Source organism: Plectropomus leopardus, chromosome 6 (genome assembly GCF_008729295.1).
Source record: "Plectropomus leopardus isolate mb chromosome 6, YSFRI_Pleo_2.0, whole genome shotgun sequence".
Classification (NCBI taxonomy): Eukaryota; Metazoa; Chordata; class Actinopteri; order Perciformes; family Serranidae; genus Plectropomus; species Plectropomus leopardus.
The window spans coordinates 27,352,231-27,370,256 of record NC_056468.1 but is presented as its reverse complement, the minus strand read 5'-3'; the positions used below and the strand labels follow the sequence as shown (position 1 = coordinate 27,370,256).

The 18,026-nt window shown below is 39.4% G+C and overlaps 1 protein-coding gene across 2 annotated transcripts in view; it reads left to right on the top strand.

The window, feature by feature from the left end:
- LOC121943894 (ADP-ribosylation factor-like protein 15) overlaps positions 1–18,026 on the top strand; it is a 135,498-nt gene that overhangs the window by 54,819 nt on the left and 62,653 nt on the right. For both annotated transcript variants that reach the window (XM_042487491.1, XM_042487490.1), the window contains exon 4: positions 14,673–14,881. In XM_042487491.1, the coding sequence (XP_042343425.1) occupies positions 14,673–14,881 (209 nt within the window). The remainder of the gene's footprint in view (positions 1–14,672; positions 14,882–18,026) is intronic.

Here is an 18,026-nt window from a genome sequence, read left to right as displayed (position 1 = left end):
ACAGACTATTGCCCCTATTCTGTTTTCCAGAATAAAAAAAATTCTAAAAATAAATTTGTCATACAAGCCGAATGTTTTTCATGGCCCTTGGAGCAGGCAGCCAGTGCAGCAAAAAATGTTTGCTGTGTGAGAGCGCAGGCGGAGTAAGTTGATGGTGTAGAAAAAGCAAGGCAAGAAGTATAGCGTGCGACTGAACGCACTCACACACACAGAGCTGCGTGTTTGCGTGTGTCAAAGTCTGCAAAACAGTTATGCACCAACATGTGCCTTACTACTAAACCACATCTGGACATCTGCAACCAAATTAATTTGAGAGAAAGTGCAGCATTATCTTTGAATTGCATACATAGGATCAGTGGTGGGATGTAACGAAGTACATTTACTCAAGTACTGTACTTAAGTACAAATTTAAGGTACTTGTACTTTACTTGAGCATATCTTTTCATGCCACTTTATACTTTTACCCCATCACATTTCTGAGGGAAATATTATAACTTTTTACTTATTACATTTATCTGACAGTTGTAGTAACTAGTTACTTTACAATTCAGATTTTTGCATAAAAATGATATATATATATATATATATATATATATATATATATATATATATATATATATATATATATATATATATATATAATATGAATAAAATTACCAAAAAAAATTATAAAAGTACAGCTGAAATTATTAGTTGATTGATCAATATGCCAGTTGACAGAAAATGAATTGCCAACTACTTTCTATAAAAATTTCTTTTTTTTTTTTAAAATTTTTTGTTTTTACATCTTCCTGCATTAGATACTTTTACTTTGAATACTTTAAGTACATTTTCTTAATTATATTTACTTACTTTTACTTAATAACATTTCCAATGCAGGGCTTTTACTTGTTACAGAGTATTTTCACAGTGTGGTATTAGTACTTTACGTAAGTAAAGAAACTGCATACTTCTTTCACCATTGCAGAGGATCATAAACAACAAAAAAATATTAAGCTTGTCAGAACATGTATGAGATGCGTGATGATGTAGTTATCAGAAAAGGAAACAGGCTATCTTTGCTATGTAAGAAAACCTTTATGGCAGCGTTCATCGTTGTTTTTATGGACACAATGAATAAACAAAGGTGCACAGATGATGGGAAAATTTTTAATTCCTCTTGAGTTATTGTTGATAAAAGAGATCAAAAATATGGGGGGGGGGGGGGGGCAATAACAGTATATTATTTAATTAGTATGATAAGGCAGGATAAGGAAATTGATACAAGTATACGGAGCATCGGTTAGTTTACTTCCTGTCTGGGCTGACATGTTTGACACTGGAACATCATCCAGCTCTTTGAGGTCATTATTTTACGTTTTGTTACAATCTATTTCATTAGTTTGTCTCCACCAAAACGTCACTCTGACATCTTTCTCTCAGTATGTGGGTGAGGTGTTTTCTCTGTTGGTAAAGCTACTGCTTTGCTCTAAATCACAAATCTAAATTACCTAAATGTGCAGATTAGGTTAAAAACATGTCTCTTTATACACAATAAAACAGATGTCGTCAGATCTCTAAGTATTAACTGTTTACACAGATAACTGCGTACACCACGGATGCAAAAGCATGTTTGTTTTTATCTCCAGTGGCATCACACCTTTCGGTCACAGACTGACATTTGTGTACAGACGTCAGGCCTGTTAGTGTTTTTTGAAGTGGCTGTACAATCTGCACCCTGTTATTCCTGGAAATGTACAGCATTCGAGGAGGCCGTTTAATAAGCACAGATGAGGGATCTTGAGGTGGAGATACGTAAACAGAACAAAAGCAGCGGGAGGCTTCCAGTCCTTAAAGGGAGAGTGATAAATCAGTGCTGTGCCTGCTCTGATGAGCAAAAATATATGGTTTTGTTGAGAGTTCAAATAATTTATGTTGTTTTCCGCCTGGAATTGGAATTGGCACATGACAGGTGCAGCGCATGTTTTGAGGGCTCACCCATCCTAGCCTCCTGAGAAGATGAAAAACATTCAGACAAACACACACACACACACACACACACGCACACACACACACACACACACACACACACACACACACACACACACACACACACACACACACACACACACACAAAGGCACCGGGGGACCACCAACGAGGGTGCTACCAAATTTGGACAGGGCGCATTGGGGGTTTTGAAAAGAGGTTTTTCTGGATTGGTTCAAAGCCAGTCTGGTGGGACATTATCGTGGTTGGAAAAACACTGGTCCCATGGATGACATGTTTGATTTAGATAAGTTAGTATAGGCTGCCGCCACAGTAAAGGATGATGAAACCTGCTCTCTTTTTCTCTTTGCCCTCCTGCTCAGTGCGTTACTCCCCTGCTCCTTTTCTTGTAAATACACAGCACAAGAATTTGAGCGATTTATGGTGCCATCCGTTATGGATGGGTTGGACTGGGTAAAAACAAGCACATGATGTTTTCACGCTTCCAATGACTTGTCTTTTTTTTCTTTTGGTGCACAGTGTCGGATTTTTGTTTCTGTCTGTGGTGGAAATATATACAACTCTTTTTTTTTTTCTTTTGGCTGAATAAAAGCGTACTCATCTTGTTCCAAATGTATATGACGTAAATGTGGAGTCAGGAGAGTTGGTGCTCTTGCATAATGTTCCAGTCAGTTTTCATAACACGGCTTTTAAATCGTTTTCTGATTAAAGCAGCTCCTTTCCGCACTGTTTGTTACTTACTCAACTCTTCCCATTTCTGTCAGTATTCTTTTTTTCCTCCCCTTTCCCTATGGCTTTAAAACAAGCAAACTTGTCCGGTTTAGTTCTATGTTATTTTGCACTGCATCAATGATGCAGAAAAATGATACAAGATATGACGCACAGACGTCAGAATTCCTGACCCCAAAAAACTTGTTTTACACAATACCTTTGTGGCTTGTTCTTTTCGCTCAGTCTTGACTAAGGCAAGGAAAGAAGTGCTTGTTGAGGAATAACGCAAAGAAGTGAAGCACTTTCCATGTATTCCATTCCTCTCCCACGGAAAGCCCATTGAATGTCAATGAGGTATTCTCCCTTTACAGTAACAAATGTAAAGCAGGTCTTGCAGGTGACCTGAAGTACCGGAGGTCGGAAACACGCTTATAAATTAACTATTTGTCAGTATTTGCTCCTTTTATTACAGCAAGGAGGGCACTTAAATACATGGAATCCTTTCTCACAAAAGCCCAAGACATCACTTTTTATATGCGGTTATTCTATCCTTGCTGTTCGCTTGGCAGGGCAAGCCTGATTGTTGCTCAACTCATTTCATCGGGGAGATAAAAGCGGTTTGAGCTGAACAAGAAGAAGGCACATGGGAAACAAGCGAGTGTGAGGGTCAACACTTTTTGGCATGCAGAAGAATCTTGCATATAGCAAAGAGCAGAATGACCCTAACATGGCACATGGAGTTGTGTTAGGAGCCAGGTCTCCTTTCTGTTATTAAATGTTGCAGTCTTTGAACTAAGAGTGCTCCGATCAGGATTTTTGGGCCAGTTATCGAACTCAGGTTGCTGGAAGCAGGGTCGGCCAATACCAGGAGGGTCTGTTTGAAGCCTTGTATTTATTGTGTAGCAATATTTATTTATTTAAGCATTCTTAACAACATTGTGTCTTAGAGACACAATCTAAACCCTAGCAGCCTGCATTCTGTTATTGGGAGCATCATAGCGCTTAAAAAGTGTAACTTTAAAATGAAATAAAACATGCAAAAGCATAATAAAAGCTCAATGTACACAATACATCAAGTGAGAACAATAAATTACATTACGCAATACAATATACATTGGCAACTAATGTTAATTATTTCAGCTTTTTTTTTAGTTTTATTTCTATGTGAAATGTTTCTTTTTTTAAAATCATATTATGTCATATTTTAGGTATGTTATTTAATTGACTAAAAGTCTGGGCATTTGAGTCTTATCTGTGTCAAAGAAAACTGTAACTATTTTAGTCTTTTAGTCATCAAATTATATTGAATATCTTAGTCAATCTAGTCTAGCCAAAACCAATAATATTGTGAATTTAGTCAGACTTATAAGATTTTATCTAATCAGTATCTGATGAAAAACACAAGTCAAATCATTACTTGCCCTGCTACATTTTCACATCAGCTTGCCCCACAGATAACCGACACCCGACACAGTCTCTCTCTCTCTCTCTCTCTCTCTCTCTCTCTCTCTCTCTCTCTCTCTCTCTCTCTCTCTCTCTCTCTCTCTCTCTCTCTCTGGCATCAGTTGTTTTGCATCCTCTGACCTAAACCTCTTCATAGACACCACAGATCCAGTTTAGAATGAATATCACCCTTACTTTGAACCTATGTAAGTGTGGTTGACTGTAGCTTGTACAGTTACTAAGCCTGGTAATGCATTTTAACTCTCCCTGCCCGGAGTGCACTGGGCCAGATTGTTATAAGCGCAAGCTGTCCTTTAAACCAGAGGCACAAAGCAGCTTAGGTGCAGACGACTCTGATGTATGGTGCCTGTGATGACTCAGACCTGGCTGCACCTTGGTCTCACTCATACGTTTGTCATTGAGGTCCCTGCTGTCTTGTTTTAATTTGTTTTCTTTCTTATCTTCACCTCTGTTTTCTGTTTCCTCTCCCATCCACTCTTCTCTCCACCTTTGCTTCCGGATTGTGCTATTATTTTTGTGCTCTCTCTGTCTCTCTTTCTGCCTCTCTTTCAATCTTCATTCCTGTCAAGCTCTCCTTGCTTATTGATTTGAACACATGTCTGGTGGTGATAAAGCACACTGCCTTTCCGTCATTATCAGGCACGACTTTTCTGTCTTACCATTTAGGGTGTTTACATGCTTGTGATTAACCTAGTTATTGTCAGCTTTCTGCAGGTCCCTGATTTCTTAGATGTAATGTAAGTGAAAAATCTAGTTCCCTTAACCCTTAAAAAATGATTGTTGTTTGTGTGATTCTGTATTAATAGGTCTGAAACAAGACATATTATAACTACAACATTCATTCTTTTTGTAGCAGAACGCTTAGGCTTCCATCTTCCATTTCATAATATTGAACACTCATGATGACGTCATTGTGTTACGTTACCTGCGGTGCAAAAATGTGCATTGGCACCAGAGGAATGAATGATGAATCCATCACAATGCCTTTGCACTCTGCTTGTAAAAGTGCGTATATCGAAAAAAATGTACCTAGTTCAAATCACTTATGGGGTGTGACACAATTTCAATACATTAATCAGTTATTATATTTTACTGACTCACATAACACTTAAGCTTAGGCTCTACAGATTCAACAGATATGAAGTATTTGAAGACACTCCCAAGAAATTACATTAAATTAAGCAAAAATATCACTATAGGCATTGGCAGACCATTTCTAATGCTGAGTTCAAAGGGTTAATTGCAGTTAAGGATTAAGAAAAACACAGTGCATACAACTAAATTCTTCCTTAAGAAACTCTGTTTGTATTTAACACACATGTATTTTATGTCAAAAGTATTGTAGTGACAGCAGTGTGGCAGGATAAAAGAGCAAAACAACTAAACCTAAAGTCGAGCTGAAGCTTAAGCTGAAACGAATAAGTCTAAAAAAATGGGTTTCCACAGCTGAGCAGCAGATTATTTGTACACGCTAAAAGACCAGCTGTGTGGTCTCTCACCACGGAGTCTGTCCTTTGTTTGAGCCATCATCAAGTTGCAGTGTAACTTCTCACTAACGGACATTAGACATTTCAACCTTGGTTTAATATTGTAGAGGATGGTATAGAAATCCAGGTGGAAGATCATGTTGTTCTCTAAAGGCACTCTGCACACTGCCACAGCAAGGAAAAATCACCTGTACCTGTACCGTGTATTACTGACTTACTTAGAAGTAATCTACAAATTCATTCTGGAATCAAACAGATACCCAGAGAGAATTGTACAGTTTCATTTTAAGATTCCCAGCATGAAGAGATGAAACCACCATTCATTTAATCAGCGGAGCAGCAACTCTGCAGCAAAACTGTGCATCGGCATTATAAAACGAGTACTCCCTGTACTAATTTAAGTAAAGCGAAATGAAGTCTTTTCAGTTTTGTCGACATTTAGAGTTTTGCATCTGCCGATCTTCTGTCTGACAGGGATTTGGTGCCCAGCTGGTGCCAGGTACGGGGATTAGGTGGGAAGGGCAACTCCGGGGACACAGGGAGGAATCTATTAAGTGTGTGCATGAGTGTGTGTGTATATGTCTGGACAGTGACATGACGTCAAGTCTAGACGGGCCATTTCACAGTGTGCATTCATACCACGCAATGACAGCTGATGAAGAAGCGGTTCTAATAATCACCACTCACTGCTGTGGAGGCTTTTGATTTGAAGTAGATATGTGCACATGTAATATTCTTGTTTAGACAGTATTTGTCGCCAGGCTTTACAATACTTTTGTGTTTGCCAGTATTTTGGAAATTAGACCATTACTAAGAACAGATTTGCCTCAAAAAGCCAATTTAAAGGTTTATGTGCTTCAATTTGTAGATGAGCATCTATGTGTGTGCAAGACTATTGATGAACATGTGATGCATGCACTGTGTGTAAATGTGATCGTTTTTTTGTACATTTGAACCTGTCACTGCAGATCTTGGTAGGGATGCACCGACTGATTGGCCCCACATCGGTATCGGCCAATATTCACCTTGTTGTTTGCAATTGGCCTAGGGCCCCTTTAAAGTGGGAGACTCGAATCATCATTTGAAGAGCTTCAGTCGACTGAGGTATTTTCTCCTGTGCGGTGTACTTCTTGGGACGTTTTGGTCCTCGGACTTTGCTGCGGAGTGAGTGCTCTTGACTTTCTCGCTACTCTTTGCATTTGCCACATTCACTTTGCGGCATGGAGGGAGAGAGAGAGACTGCACCGTGAGGTAAAGAAGTGGTGAATTTACAGCTCACAGCAAGTTGATACGATACAGTCTCTGGCTTTTGTTGATATCTAAAAAACTGTTGTTGCACATTAAGGACCTGTCATCAGCGCTGTTAGCTTGTATACTGTGTGACTTGAGTGCCACTGTCACACTGAACATTCTGCAGAGCGCGTTCAGACTTCAAAACTTTGATTGGAAAACAAAACTAACTGCTAAATGCACTATAGTAAAATGCTTTTGAAGCAGATCTTTTAAAAAAGTTAAGATTAAAAGGTATATTATAGGATCAGGATTATAATAACCCCTATTAGTCCTTTAGAACCTGGACATCAGTTTTGTTGTGCCTTGTTCAGATGCCCTTAACAAGCATTTAAACTTGTGGAACCTGAGACATTTGGTTTTGGTGTCTTATGAAAACATGGAGAAGAGGCAATGAGCAACTTGGCAAGAAATGTGCAGAAAGTCGCAAAAAAAAACCCCCAAAATGTGACAAGAAAATTTGTGTATGCGTGTGTTCGTATATATATTATATATATATATATTATATATATACTATATACTGTGTGTGTGTGTATATATATATATATATATACTGTGTGTGTGTGTATATATATATATATATATATATATATATATCCCTACTTCTTGGTACATATGTTCCGTCATACACATACAGAAAGCATTTGACGGTGAGCAAGACGCAAGAACATCACAGAAAATGTACCCGTTGTCTGTGACCACCTACAGGCAAAGGAAGTATGCGAGCACGTCTCAGAGCAAAACCACTACATTGTAGTCATGGCAGCCCCAATGTGGTTTATATTACTGTCAAATAGGACCACAGCATGTGCTACTTTGCCCAACCGGGAAGCTTTTTCTATGCGTTGGAAAAGATTTGACCAAAAGTGAAATAATTTGTAAATTGTCTTTTGGGTTTTAAGCAGATGCAGGCAGTTGCAGACGGTTCTGATATTGGAGTTCAGAGACAAACGTGTAACTGATCTCTATTTGAGGCCTCATTCAAGGATATTACCGCGTTTGATGTTGGTTTTTTTTGTTGATAGTGGGTGAATGGTGCATCATGGATACCATAAGGGACAGACCATTAATATCTTGATAATGCATTAGCCAAACCAACTCTTGAAGTTGAAATTTCTAAGTATTGAATTTTAATAATGCATTTGCAAAGTGCTGCGTGAAGTGTGCGATAACAATGAGGACATATACATGTGCTCTTGATATTACAGGGGCACAGCCGCCCATATGTGGGTCGGGTTCAGGGGAATATAAATAGAGAGGCTGTGATGACTAATCATTACATTTTAAACCAGTCACATTACTTCTCTATAACCACAGACAGCTGTGTCAGTCTCAGTGGCACATGACAAAATGGCAATGAGAAGCAGGGGTGCTTGGTCGCAAAGAACAAAAACCAAACTGATCTCAGATATTATGATGTGCAACAAATCTGTAAGCCAGATTTGTCAATTATGTGCATAAACGAGGGGGTCTGATGTGTGTTTGAGACTCGGCCGCACACAGGAACTGTTTACTTAAAAACAGACACTGCTGAGACTGCAGGTTGATGGGTTTATCAACAGCTGAAGTGTTTTCCACCTCACTCCAACTCCAGCCCCAGCTCATTCCTCAATGAAGTAAGCAAACTTTATTACAAGGGGCCTCCCTCGCTGGTCGCAGCTCTCCCTCCCATCACCATATTGTAGCTGTTTTGTTCAGAAAAAAAAAAACACGGTCTGTTTTTCGTTAGGGAGACTTCAAAGAAGGTTGCTTTCAGTTTTTCAACTGAAGAGAATGAAAAAAGACCTGATTAGCAACATGTTTACGTTTTGTTCAAGGTAAAAGCTGGCATAAAGCATGACGATAGGAGGCAGACGTGTGAGAAAGTGCTGTTCAAGCTGACTGTGAATCTGAAACCATACCTGCATCGATGCCCGACAACAAACAGAACGAGCCTCAACAGTAGCCTAATTTAGACCAAATGCAAATAGCGGGTAGTGTGTTTCAACATTGTTGATATTTTTGACATGTAGACCATCACAGGCTGTCAGAAACACCAGCCATTTAACACAACTGAAAGAAAATGTGAATTCAGAGGATGTTCTACAGAAGACTGTCTGCTTTTCATTTTAACAGTGTAATAAAGTAATGTTTGCTTATATTTTGTTGGCAGTTTCCTCAGAGTTTTGTTTATGAATTCATAGTCACAGTTCGGTAAAGACAAATGTAACTTGATCACTGAAACACCATTGCCACTGCAGGCATCTGCTTTTTCCATTCTCTCGACTTCCAGAGAATCTTTAAATTTTACTATTCTCTGTATTTTCACATGTTCTGAGCTACATTTTTTGTCCCTAACCGCTCAATCCATCGTCAAATTGGACTTTGCCTAAATAGTGATAATCAAATAAATCGCACCAAATATATTTGTAATACATATATTTGTATATAAACAGCCAATGTCCTGCCCCACGTCTGGTCTGACTTCTTTTTCACTGATTGTTGACAGTATTTGAGAAGCTTGAATCTGAGAATTTTGACTATTATTTTTGTACAAAATTGCGCCAATTAATCAATTGATTGACTTATTGCTTTTTGGATAAAATGTCAAAAATAGTGAAGATTTCCTGAAGCCCTAGATGACTTCTCCAAAAAGGTTTTTTCTTGAGCACCATTCCAAAATCCTCCGATAATCGATGTACTGTTACAAAAGACAAGGAAGAGTATCAAGTCTATTAAAAGCTGTATCTAAGAATTACTTGTCATCTTTGATTGAAAAATGACTTAAACAATGAATTGACTATCAAAGTAGCTGCTGATTAAATTTCTGTTGATTGGTTAATCGGCTAATTGTCTCAGCACTAAACACCACAGCGAGATGTTTCACTTATCTTGACCTAAAAAGCACAAAGCTATGTGAATGTTTACTGTCTGACAACACAACTGAGACAGAATCCTAAGAAATATTTTATGGACAGGGAAAATTGCTGCATCAGTAATGAGTGGATGCCCTGGTAAGCGTTTCACATTACAGTGGCCTGTAGCAGTTGGCCGTGCATATGCAATGAATCATCAAATGTCTATGAAGCATCTACACTCATTACGATTCATGTTTCCAAGACCTCTAACCATGCGTACAGATTAAGCATTCATATGCTGTACTGAATAAGTAATCATACTTTAGGTTTCAGCTTGTCTTCCTTTGCTACAGAGAGTTTAAATAGTCATGCTCGGTGTTGAGTGAGAGAGTGAGGGATGGGTGGGGTGGGCGAGGTGTTTTCCTCAGATCGGATTTCCATTCCTTTGATCCCAGAGAGGGTTACACGCTGACGCCAAAAACGGACATACACTTGTTTTTTTCCGCAATGTAATATTGTCAGAATTGTTGAAATTACACAGAAGCAGTGATTAACTTTTTTTTCTCATGCAGAGGGCATAAAAAGACATTTACAGCTACAAATTAGTATTGTGTTTAAGTCATACTGAAACACAATTTATTTGGGCTCTTCTTTAAGTTTACTTGTGTACTGCTTCTATATATAGTCCATTTATGTGTAAAGATATTGTAGATATTTTCAAGAGAGATTTGGTGGAGTTTTATGGGATATGCAGCTGTGGTTCAGAGGGAGAGCGGGTCATCCTCAATTTGGAAGGTCAGCAGATCGAATCGTGGCTCCCTCAGTCAACATGTCGAAGTATCCTTGGGCAAGATACTGAACCCCAAATTGCTCCTGATGCTGCATCATTGGAGTGTGAGTGCCTGTGAAAGGTGACTGAGTAGCAGGTGATACGATGTATGGTGGCTTCGGGCCACCAGTGTGTGAATGTGTGTTTGAATGTAAGGTATGTAGTGTAAAAGCGCTTTGAGTGGTGGGAAGACTTGAAAAGTGCTATGCAAGTGCAGACCATTTACCATTCAATGAACAATCTGCCCAAACACTGGTGGTAAAAAAAATATTTTTTTTGCCTATTCCCCCCAAATAACTCAAGAGAAAATACACTATAGCTGGTGAACCTTTTTGTATCACTTTTTAATAACTCAAACAGAGACTAAATCCATCATGGAAAAGAAAAAAACATTGATTTCTTTGGCCAAGGTTAGCCTCAGTAGACATTTATGTAATGCAGCCACAACATATGTTTTATGACATTTTGTCCTGACCGGAAATTGTTGCCCTCTTGCCATTACTAACATCCAGGTCCACCAAGTCCAGGAAAGGATGTTGATGGTTATTCTGGAAAATAAAATTTCTGACTTGAGTTAGAGGCAGACATAAGATGTATATGAAACAGTACAGCGTCGCAGGTTCGATTCCCCCCCCCTTTACAGGGTTTTTTTTGTGGGGAGGCAAACTGATTTGTGATAATGGGCTTTATAAATAAAATGGACTTGACTTGATTTGACTCCCCTTTCACATTTGATCTGTCCCATCTAATAAAGGCAAAAAACCCCAGGAAATAATCTTAAAAATGGATAAATATATTGGTATAATGATTGAACTTTAAAAAGTGAATGACTGCATACTCTGCTGGAGCACCAAGAAAGAAATCAAACTGACTTAGTCAAAAAAAGTGCATGAAAAAGATCATATCAAGAGAGGAAGGGTGGGGAAGGCCCACAGAAACTGCTTATTCATAAGGCCCAGGTTTTTTTGTGCTACATCCATGCTTGACAGGGTCAGTAAGAGAAATGACTTTCACTGACGTGCTATTTTTACCGCGTGCTGCACTGTTGACATTAATTTAATTGCATCTCAGTGAAAACTTTAAGTATCAAACATGCTTTTTAAAATTATTTCATTTCAAGCTTTATGCAGAGCTACATCAAAGTATTGACGTGTTTGAAAAGTGGAAAGGAAGGCAGAAAAATGAGCTCAGGAATGAGGTCTTGTTCATAGTGCACTTATTTGATTAATGATTTGTAGTAAGGCTGCCAGCATCCCCACAAGAATCATGACGTCATGTTTGGAAAACCTCCCGTCAGGCCAATAGGTGGCAGAAGTTGCCAATGAGATGTGACGGACATTCCACCATTTCCAGGCAAAGATGAGAGAAACTTCCTAGTCAATCTCTCAAGTGCCACTTTGTCTGATAGCTTTCCACTCCAGTGAGAGGTGTGAGTAGAAAGAGTGGGGGAGGAAAGACAGAAGGGAGGAAGGGAGGCAGAGTATGAGGGGAGGGAGGTAAATGTCATTGAGAGCACTTCGTGATGTTTAAACATTTGCCAGCCTCACAGTTCGTCACTTCTTGGCAGTTACCTTACTATGAGCAACAATAACAAAACAACAGTTCACATGATTGCAAAGGAAGTAACCTCACCAGACGGAGGAGGATAATTTTAACCAGAGAAAGTACAACCTCGTAAAATACATGTACTTGCGTATGTGATCAGAGCCTTTGTAGTCGTGTGTATGTGGTGCTGACAAGTTTGGTGAGCATGGAGAAAAAACATTGTTGAATGGTTTTAATGGAAAACATGTTGTGAAAAGGACACAATTCAACTGAGTTACTGGAGTGTAAGTCCAAGAGCACTCAACAAGACAAGTTGTTTTCTTTTTATAATAGGGGATATAAATCTGAAAGTATAATAGCCAATACTGTGTTGACTTGAGTGAAGGGGACTTGTTGATGCACATGGCTGGTTCTTAGTTGTAAAATCTTTCCCCTCCTTCCTGTCTTACTTGAACATCGTAAGGAAGATATCTACATTCAGTACACGGTTTTGAAATTTATCGCCATTTTAAATGAGGGAATAAAAATACAACTTTTATTCAAAGTTATTTAAATTTTTTTTATCATAAAAGAAAAAAACAATTCACCTATCGTTGGCTTGTAATTTATACTTTCTTGCTCTTAGTCAAATTCAGTTGATTCCAAAAGTCCCAAGAGGAGCAAGATGTCCCAGCACTAAAGGAACATGAGTAACATGGAGGATGTGATGAGCATATCATGGTTTGTGGTGTTGAGTAAGTTTGTCAACATCAATGAAGAGAAGGTGGCAACAGAAGCTGTCATCTGGTAGTCATTCCTAACCTCACGAGAACCCTTTTTTGTCATGGACTTAAATGTAATATGACAAAGGAAAAAAGGTTGTGTATGTGTACTGTAGGTGTCCAGTTTGCGGGCAAGACATTAACCCATAACTTTTGACTGAAACTGTAACTGGGATTTAACATCCTCTTAGAAGATGCTTGTAATTTCAATGTAACTGCATGAGGCTGTTCGACACCTTCTCATCCCAAGACATCACATATTGCTGCTTTTTCAGTGGACTTCTGCGTCTACATATTACACTCTAGGCATCCTCCTGCATCTGATGTTGACATTACGGGATGCTGCAACAAAAGCACATGGTTATGTATAGGCAACACAAGAATATGGCAATCTATGTTGGGATGTCAACAAAAGCAGATGGTTAGGATTAGGTTACAAAGGCACAGAGGGTTAGGTTTAGGAAAGAACATCATGTGAACGCTAGGCCTGGTTTGTTGGACCCATGCACCGCCCCTCCTTCCTAATGTGAAAGGTGGCTTTTGGCATTGGTATCTTACACCGATATCACTGAAAAAGCGTCAATGTTTACCGACTTTGGTATGACCGGCTGGGCTGTTAGCAATGATCTTTTTGAATTGGAATACTTTTGAACTGAGGTATATTTGCATAGAAAGGGGGCAATTTTTTGCCAAATGTGTGCATACTTACCAGTTTAAAAATGTGCAAACAGCACAGGAGCTGCAAGACGCTATTTGCTTGGCAGCATGGTTAAGGGTGCATTTTAACCTTTGTGGGTTTTTGGGAATTACATGGTTTCTTTTTATCTAATTTGTGCAAGTTTGGCGGCTGCAAAAGCTGTGCAGTCCTTTTGTGAATCTCCTGTGATTCTTTTGTCTGATATTTGGATTGAAAAATGATATTCCCTGTTAGGTGTTCTTTTTAGACAGGGGTATGGTTGCTGAAGGTTGTAAATGGACTTTATGCCCTCAAATTATTCTGCTGAGGAAAAGTCATATGCAGTGAGCTCTTGCCACTAAGCTTTACTACTCAATGTTTTGCTACAAGTGAGAAATGGTTATTGGTTGACATCTAACAATCATAGGGAGCAGGTGGGATTTGGCCAGATCCTTAGCAAGTGCCCAATCTCTAAAGAAACTTTATGTAAATGTGGTTCCCTTACAAAAGCATTGCCTACACTGACATCAAGCCAAAGGACAAAATGGACACAACTCATTTATTGTACGTGTAGGTCTCGTGCTTAAATTACTTACACTAACAAATGCAGTTGCTGTGAACCAAACCATTGTGAATGGAAGTTCTTAAATCAGCACACAATAGGGGAACTATATGTCGTTCAATGTGAACTCAGTCAGTGTGGCCTTGAAAACATCAACTTCAACAACAACAACTTCATACCGCAAAGCTTAGTGGTTTTGGTTGTACCCAAATCAAGTGAGGTGGATGTTTGACCTTTAAAATTGGATGTATCATGATTCATTTTGCCTAAATGATTGAACATCATTATAAACTTTATAGCATTAATTACTTGATTTAAAAAAAACAAGACATATGCCATTGTTTTTGTACTGGAGCTATTTATATACTGACAATTATGAGATCAGAGATTATCAGAGATGAGATTATTTTTTAATGATGTACACCAGTCTACCACAGGAGTTGTTGGCATTTCTGCCCTGCATTTCATGACAATGACTACTCCTCTGAGTTGACACATTTAATGACATCACGTCCGTCCACAGGAGCTGACAACATCAAGAAATACTGGAGTCGTTACTACCAGGGGTCACAGGGTGTAGTCTTCGTATTGGACAGTGCCTCATCGGATGAGGACCTCGAGGCAGCACGTAATGAGCTCCACTCGGCCCTGCAGCACCCGCAGCTCTGCACACTGCCTTTCCTCATCCTCGCCAACCACCAGGACAAGCCTGCTGCAAGGACGCCAAATCAGGTAACCTAGCCCATTTTACTGTGCTAATTTTAATTTACTCCATTCCATGCATCTTTAACTGCAGTTAACTTCAGTTAATTCACAATTGAGAACTGCAGCTAATACAAAGCAGTTTTGCATTTATTAATTGTACACATTCAGACACATACCCACCAGTAATTAAGTATAAACATACACATGGATGGCTCTATCCATTTGCACTCTGTGTTCAACAGTTTATTGTGTTGTCAAAAGTGGGTGGTTTCCGAGCTGAGTCCTAACTACAGTGTGCATCATCATGACTTTTATAATATTGTCCATCTCATAATTTAATAGACTTTATGAATTCAGCACTTGATGCTACTCCAACTCTCTAGAGCTGCCTTGAGTTAGAGACACCCTATGAGTATAATGATACAGCCCCCAACATGTTACTGAGGGAAAGGGTGCTACCTGGGGACTCCACAGGTTTGCACAGATACTTGGAGGCTCATGAGGGTAATAACTGAAAAGCTAAGGCGCTGCTTGGGTACAATGGCCGGCCAAGTAGCATTTTGGTTTCAGACTTGTGTAATAGTCAGGGGCTGCCCATGATGACTATTACCTTAGAGCATAAGTTAGTTAGATCAGTTTGATTCAGTTCATTTTTTGTATTTCCATTGTGAAAAGTTGTGGATGGTACCTTTAGTATCTTTGCAACCATCCCCATTTTTCGTAACCCCTCTGCTTGGGGTATCTAGTTTATGGATGTGGTACTAAACAGTGGAACTAGAAACCCAGCAGTCCATTCTTTGGTCAGTGGCTGAGCCGTGGCTTGTTTAACAACTGTTCATTCCATGACAATACATAAGTAAACTCTAACTATAAAATATAATGTTGTTTTGTAGCCTCTCGCAGCAGCTGTTGACTGAGGAAAACAAAACAAAATGCTGTACCAATTGACTGCAACTTTTAAGGTGGAATGTTAACTTGTAATATTACTCTGTGAAGAGATGACGACGCGGATCCATCAACACACTTAAAATCTCATTATGATAACTTTAACCATCCATATGTTTTTATTGTCTCTCTTGGATGACATGCACTTTTAGTAATGATGGATCTTTGAGCATTGTAAAAATGTATATTAATTTCGACGGGGTTATGTGAACTGCATTTATCCTAATTCTCACCTCTGAGAAAAAACTGTGTCAGAGTTCAGTGTGCTCAGGCAGCAGTAAACCTCTGCTCTTGCCTGAAAAGGAGTCAATGCACAAACCTGCTATTTATAAATATCCCATTAAAAGAGACTCTCACTTCAGCCTGCAGCCTCGTTCTGTGGACAGAAAAATGGGGTGAAACACTCTCATGGTTTTGTGGGTTTTATCTAGCATCTATCACAACCATAATCTAGATCTGGCTGTCTGGAAAAATGTGTCAAGTTATTTGTCATAATTTGCATCTGTGGTACATTATTCAACAATCATCTGTTTCACGGGGTTAGAGAACAGGCAGGTCATGTGCTCCCAATATGCTTGCTTTTTATGCTTGCTTTTTATCCTTTATCCTTGTAAATGGTCCATGAAACAGCCTCTAAGCCCTGGAACACAGATCCCCTAAACCCCTCCCCCCTGTTGAAGTTTTAGATTGTGATGTTATTTGTTTGGCAGGTCAATGATTGTCTTTTTTTTTTAATATATATATATATATATATGTGTATATTTGGGGCTTTTTTGGCCTTGAATGGATAGGACAGAGAGTAAGTGTGAAAGGGGGAAAGAGAGGGAATGACATGCAGCAAAGGGCTGAGGCTGGGGTCGAACCCCTGACCGCTGTGGCAAGGACTTGGCCTTAGTACATGGGGCGCCTGCTTTATCTCAGTTATTCCCAGTGTTTATCATTTAATCTTCAAAATAAAGGATATGATTTCTGATTATCATAGCTCCAATTTCAATATGTCAAATGTTAGAGCTTCCCCATGAAAGTTGGAGATTCGAATCATCAGTTGGATACCCTCAGTTGACTGGGGTTGCTTCAAGTCGAGCAGTCTGGTGGTTTTTTTTCCCCGCTCCTTAGGTCAGCATGCAGTGCAGTGTACTTCTGGGGACAAATTGGTTCCCAGATTTTGCTGCAGAATGAGTGCTCTTGACTTTCATGCTATTCTTTAGGAGCTACAGAGCAGGAGAGAGGAGAAGCCCTCTGCTTAATAGTGGTGAATTTGCAGCTCACAGCAACTTAATATAGCCAACTTAGGATGGTACAGTCTCAGGCTATTTACATGAAAAACAAAATTAATTGTTGAATATTCATATTGAACAGACAAATCTGTTTCGAGTGCCATAATTCTGAGTCAGGTACAGCCCTATACATGTCATTTGACAAGTAGCCTGTCTGATAGCTTTAAAAACTATATTAGCACTGAGTTCAATTCTTACTCCAGTTACATCCATTTTTTGTCTTTAGAGTTGCAGACTCTATATTGTGTTGGGCAGGTTTTGTGTTTCTAATCTTCTCTCTATGTAGACTGAGTAGGAAGCAATGTACTTCTCACTGAGCATCTTTCCAGGACAGGCCAACGCAGAGCCACATGATTACACATCTTTTGTTCCAGTCTGTTCCAGTCTTTTTTTTTCTGTTGTCTCGAGTAGCAGTTTGCCACCAACAGACAGGATGTAATAGTTAGAATATAGTAGAAATGTCATGTAGTAGTCATGGAGTAGTAGGTCATGTCACCACCTCCCCTCAGGACAGAATTAATCACTGCTTGTGGAGGCAGGAATGAAATACAGCAGAACTAGGGTAGTCTGTCCCACCTCTCTCTCTCGCTTTCTCTCTCTCTCTCTCTCTCTCTCTCTGTCCTCCTCTACACTAGCGGTGCTCTACCACTCTACCTCCCTCGCTGAAGGAGCCTCTCAAAGTAGGATCTTATGGATAGCATTCCCTGTGCAATGCTCACTCAAGTTTCAAAAACCTGAAACCTCACTTTCCTCTCTCTTCTCTCTCTCTCTCTCTCTCTCTGTCTTTCTGTCTGTCTCTCAAGCACACACACACACACACACACGCACACAACCACACACACACCATCTTTAGAGGCCTACTTAATGTTTCTGAAGGATAACAAAGATGGATTCCTGTAAAGAAGACCATCTGCATTTTCCAGACAAGACCACCGGTGTTGCTGCTCCTC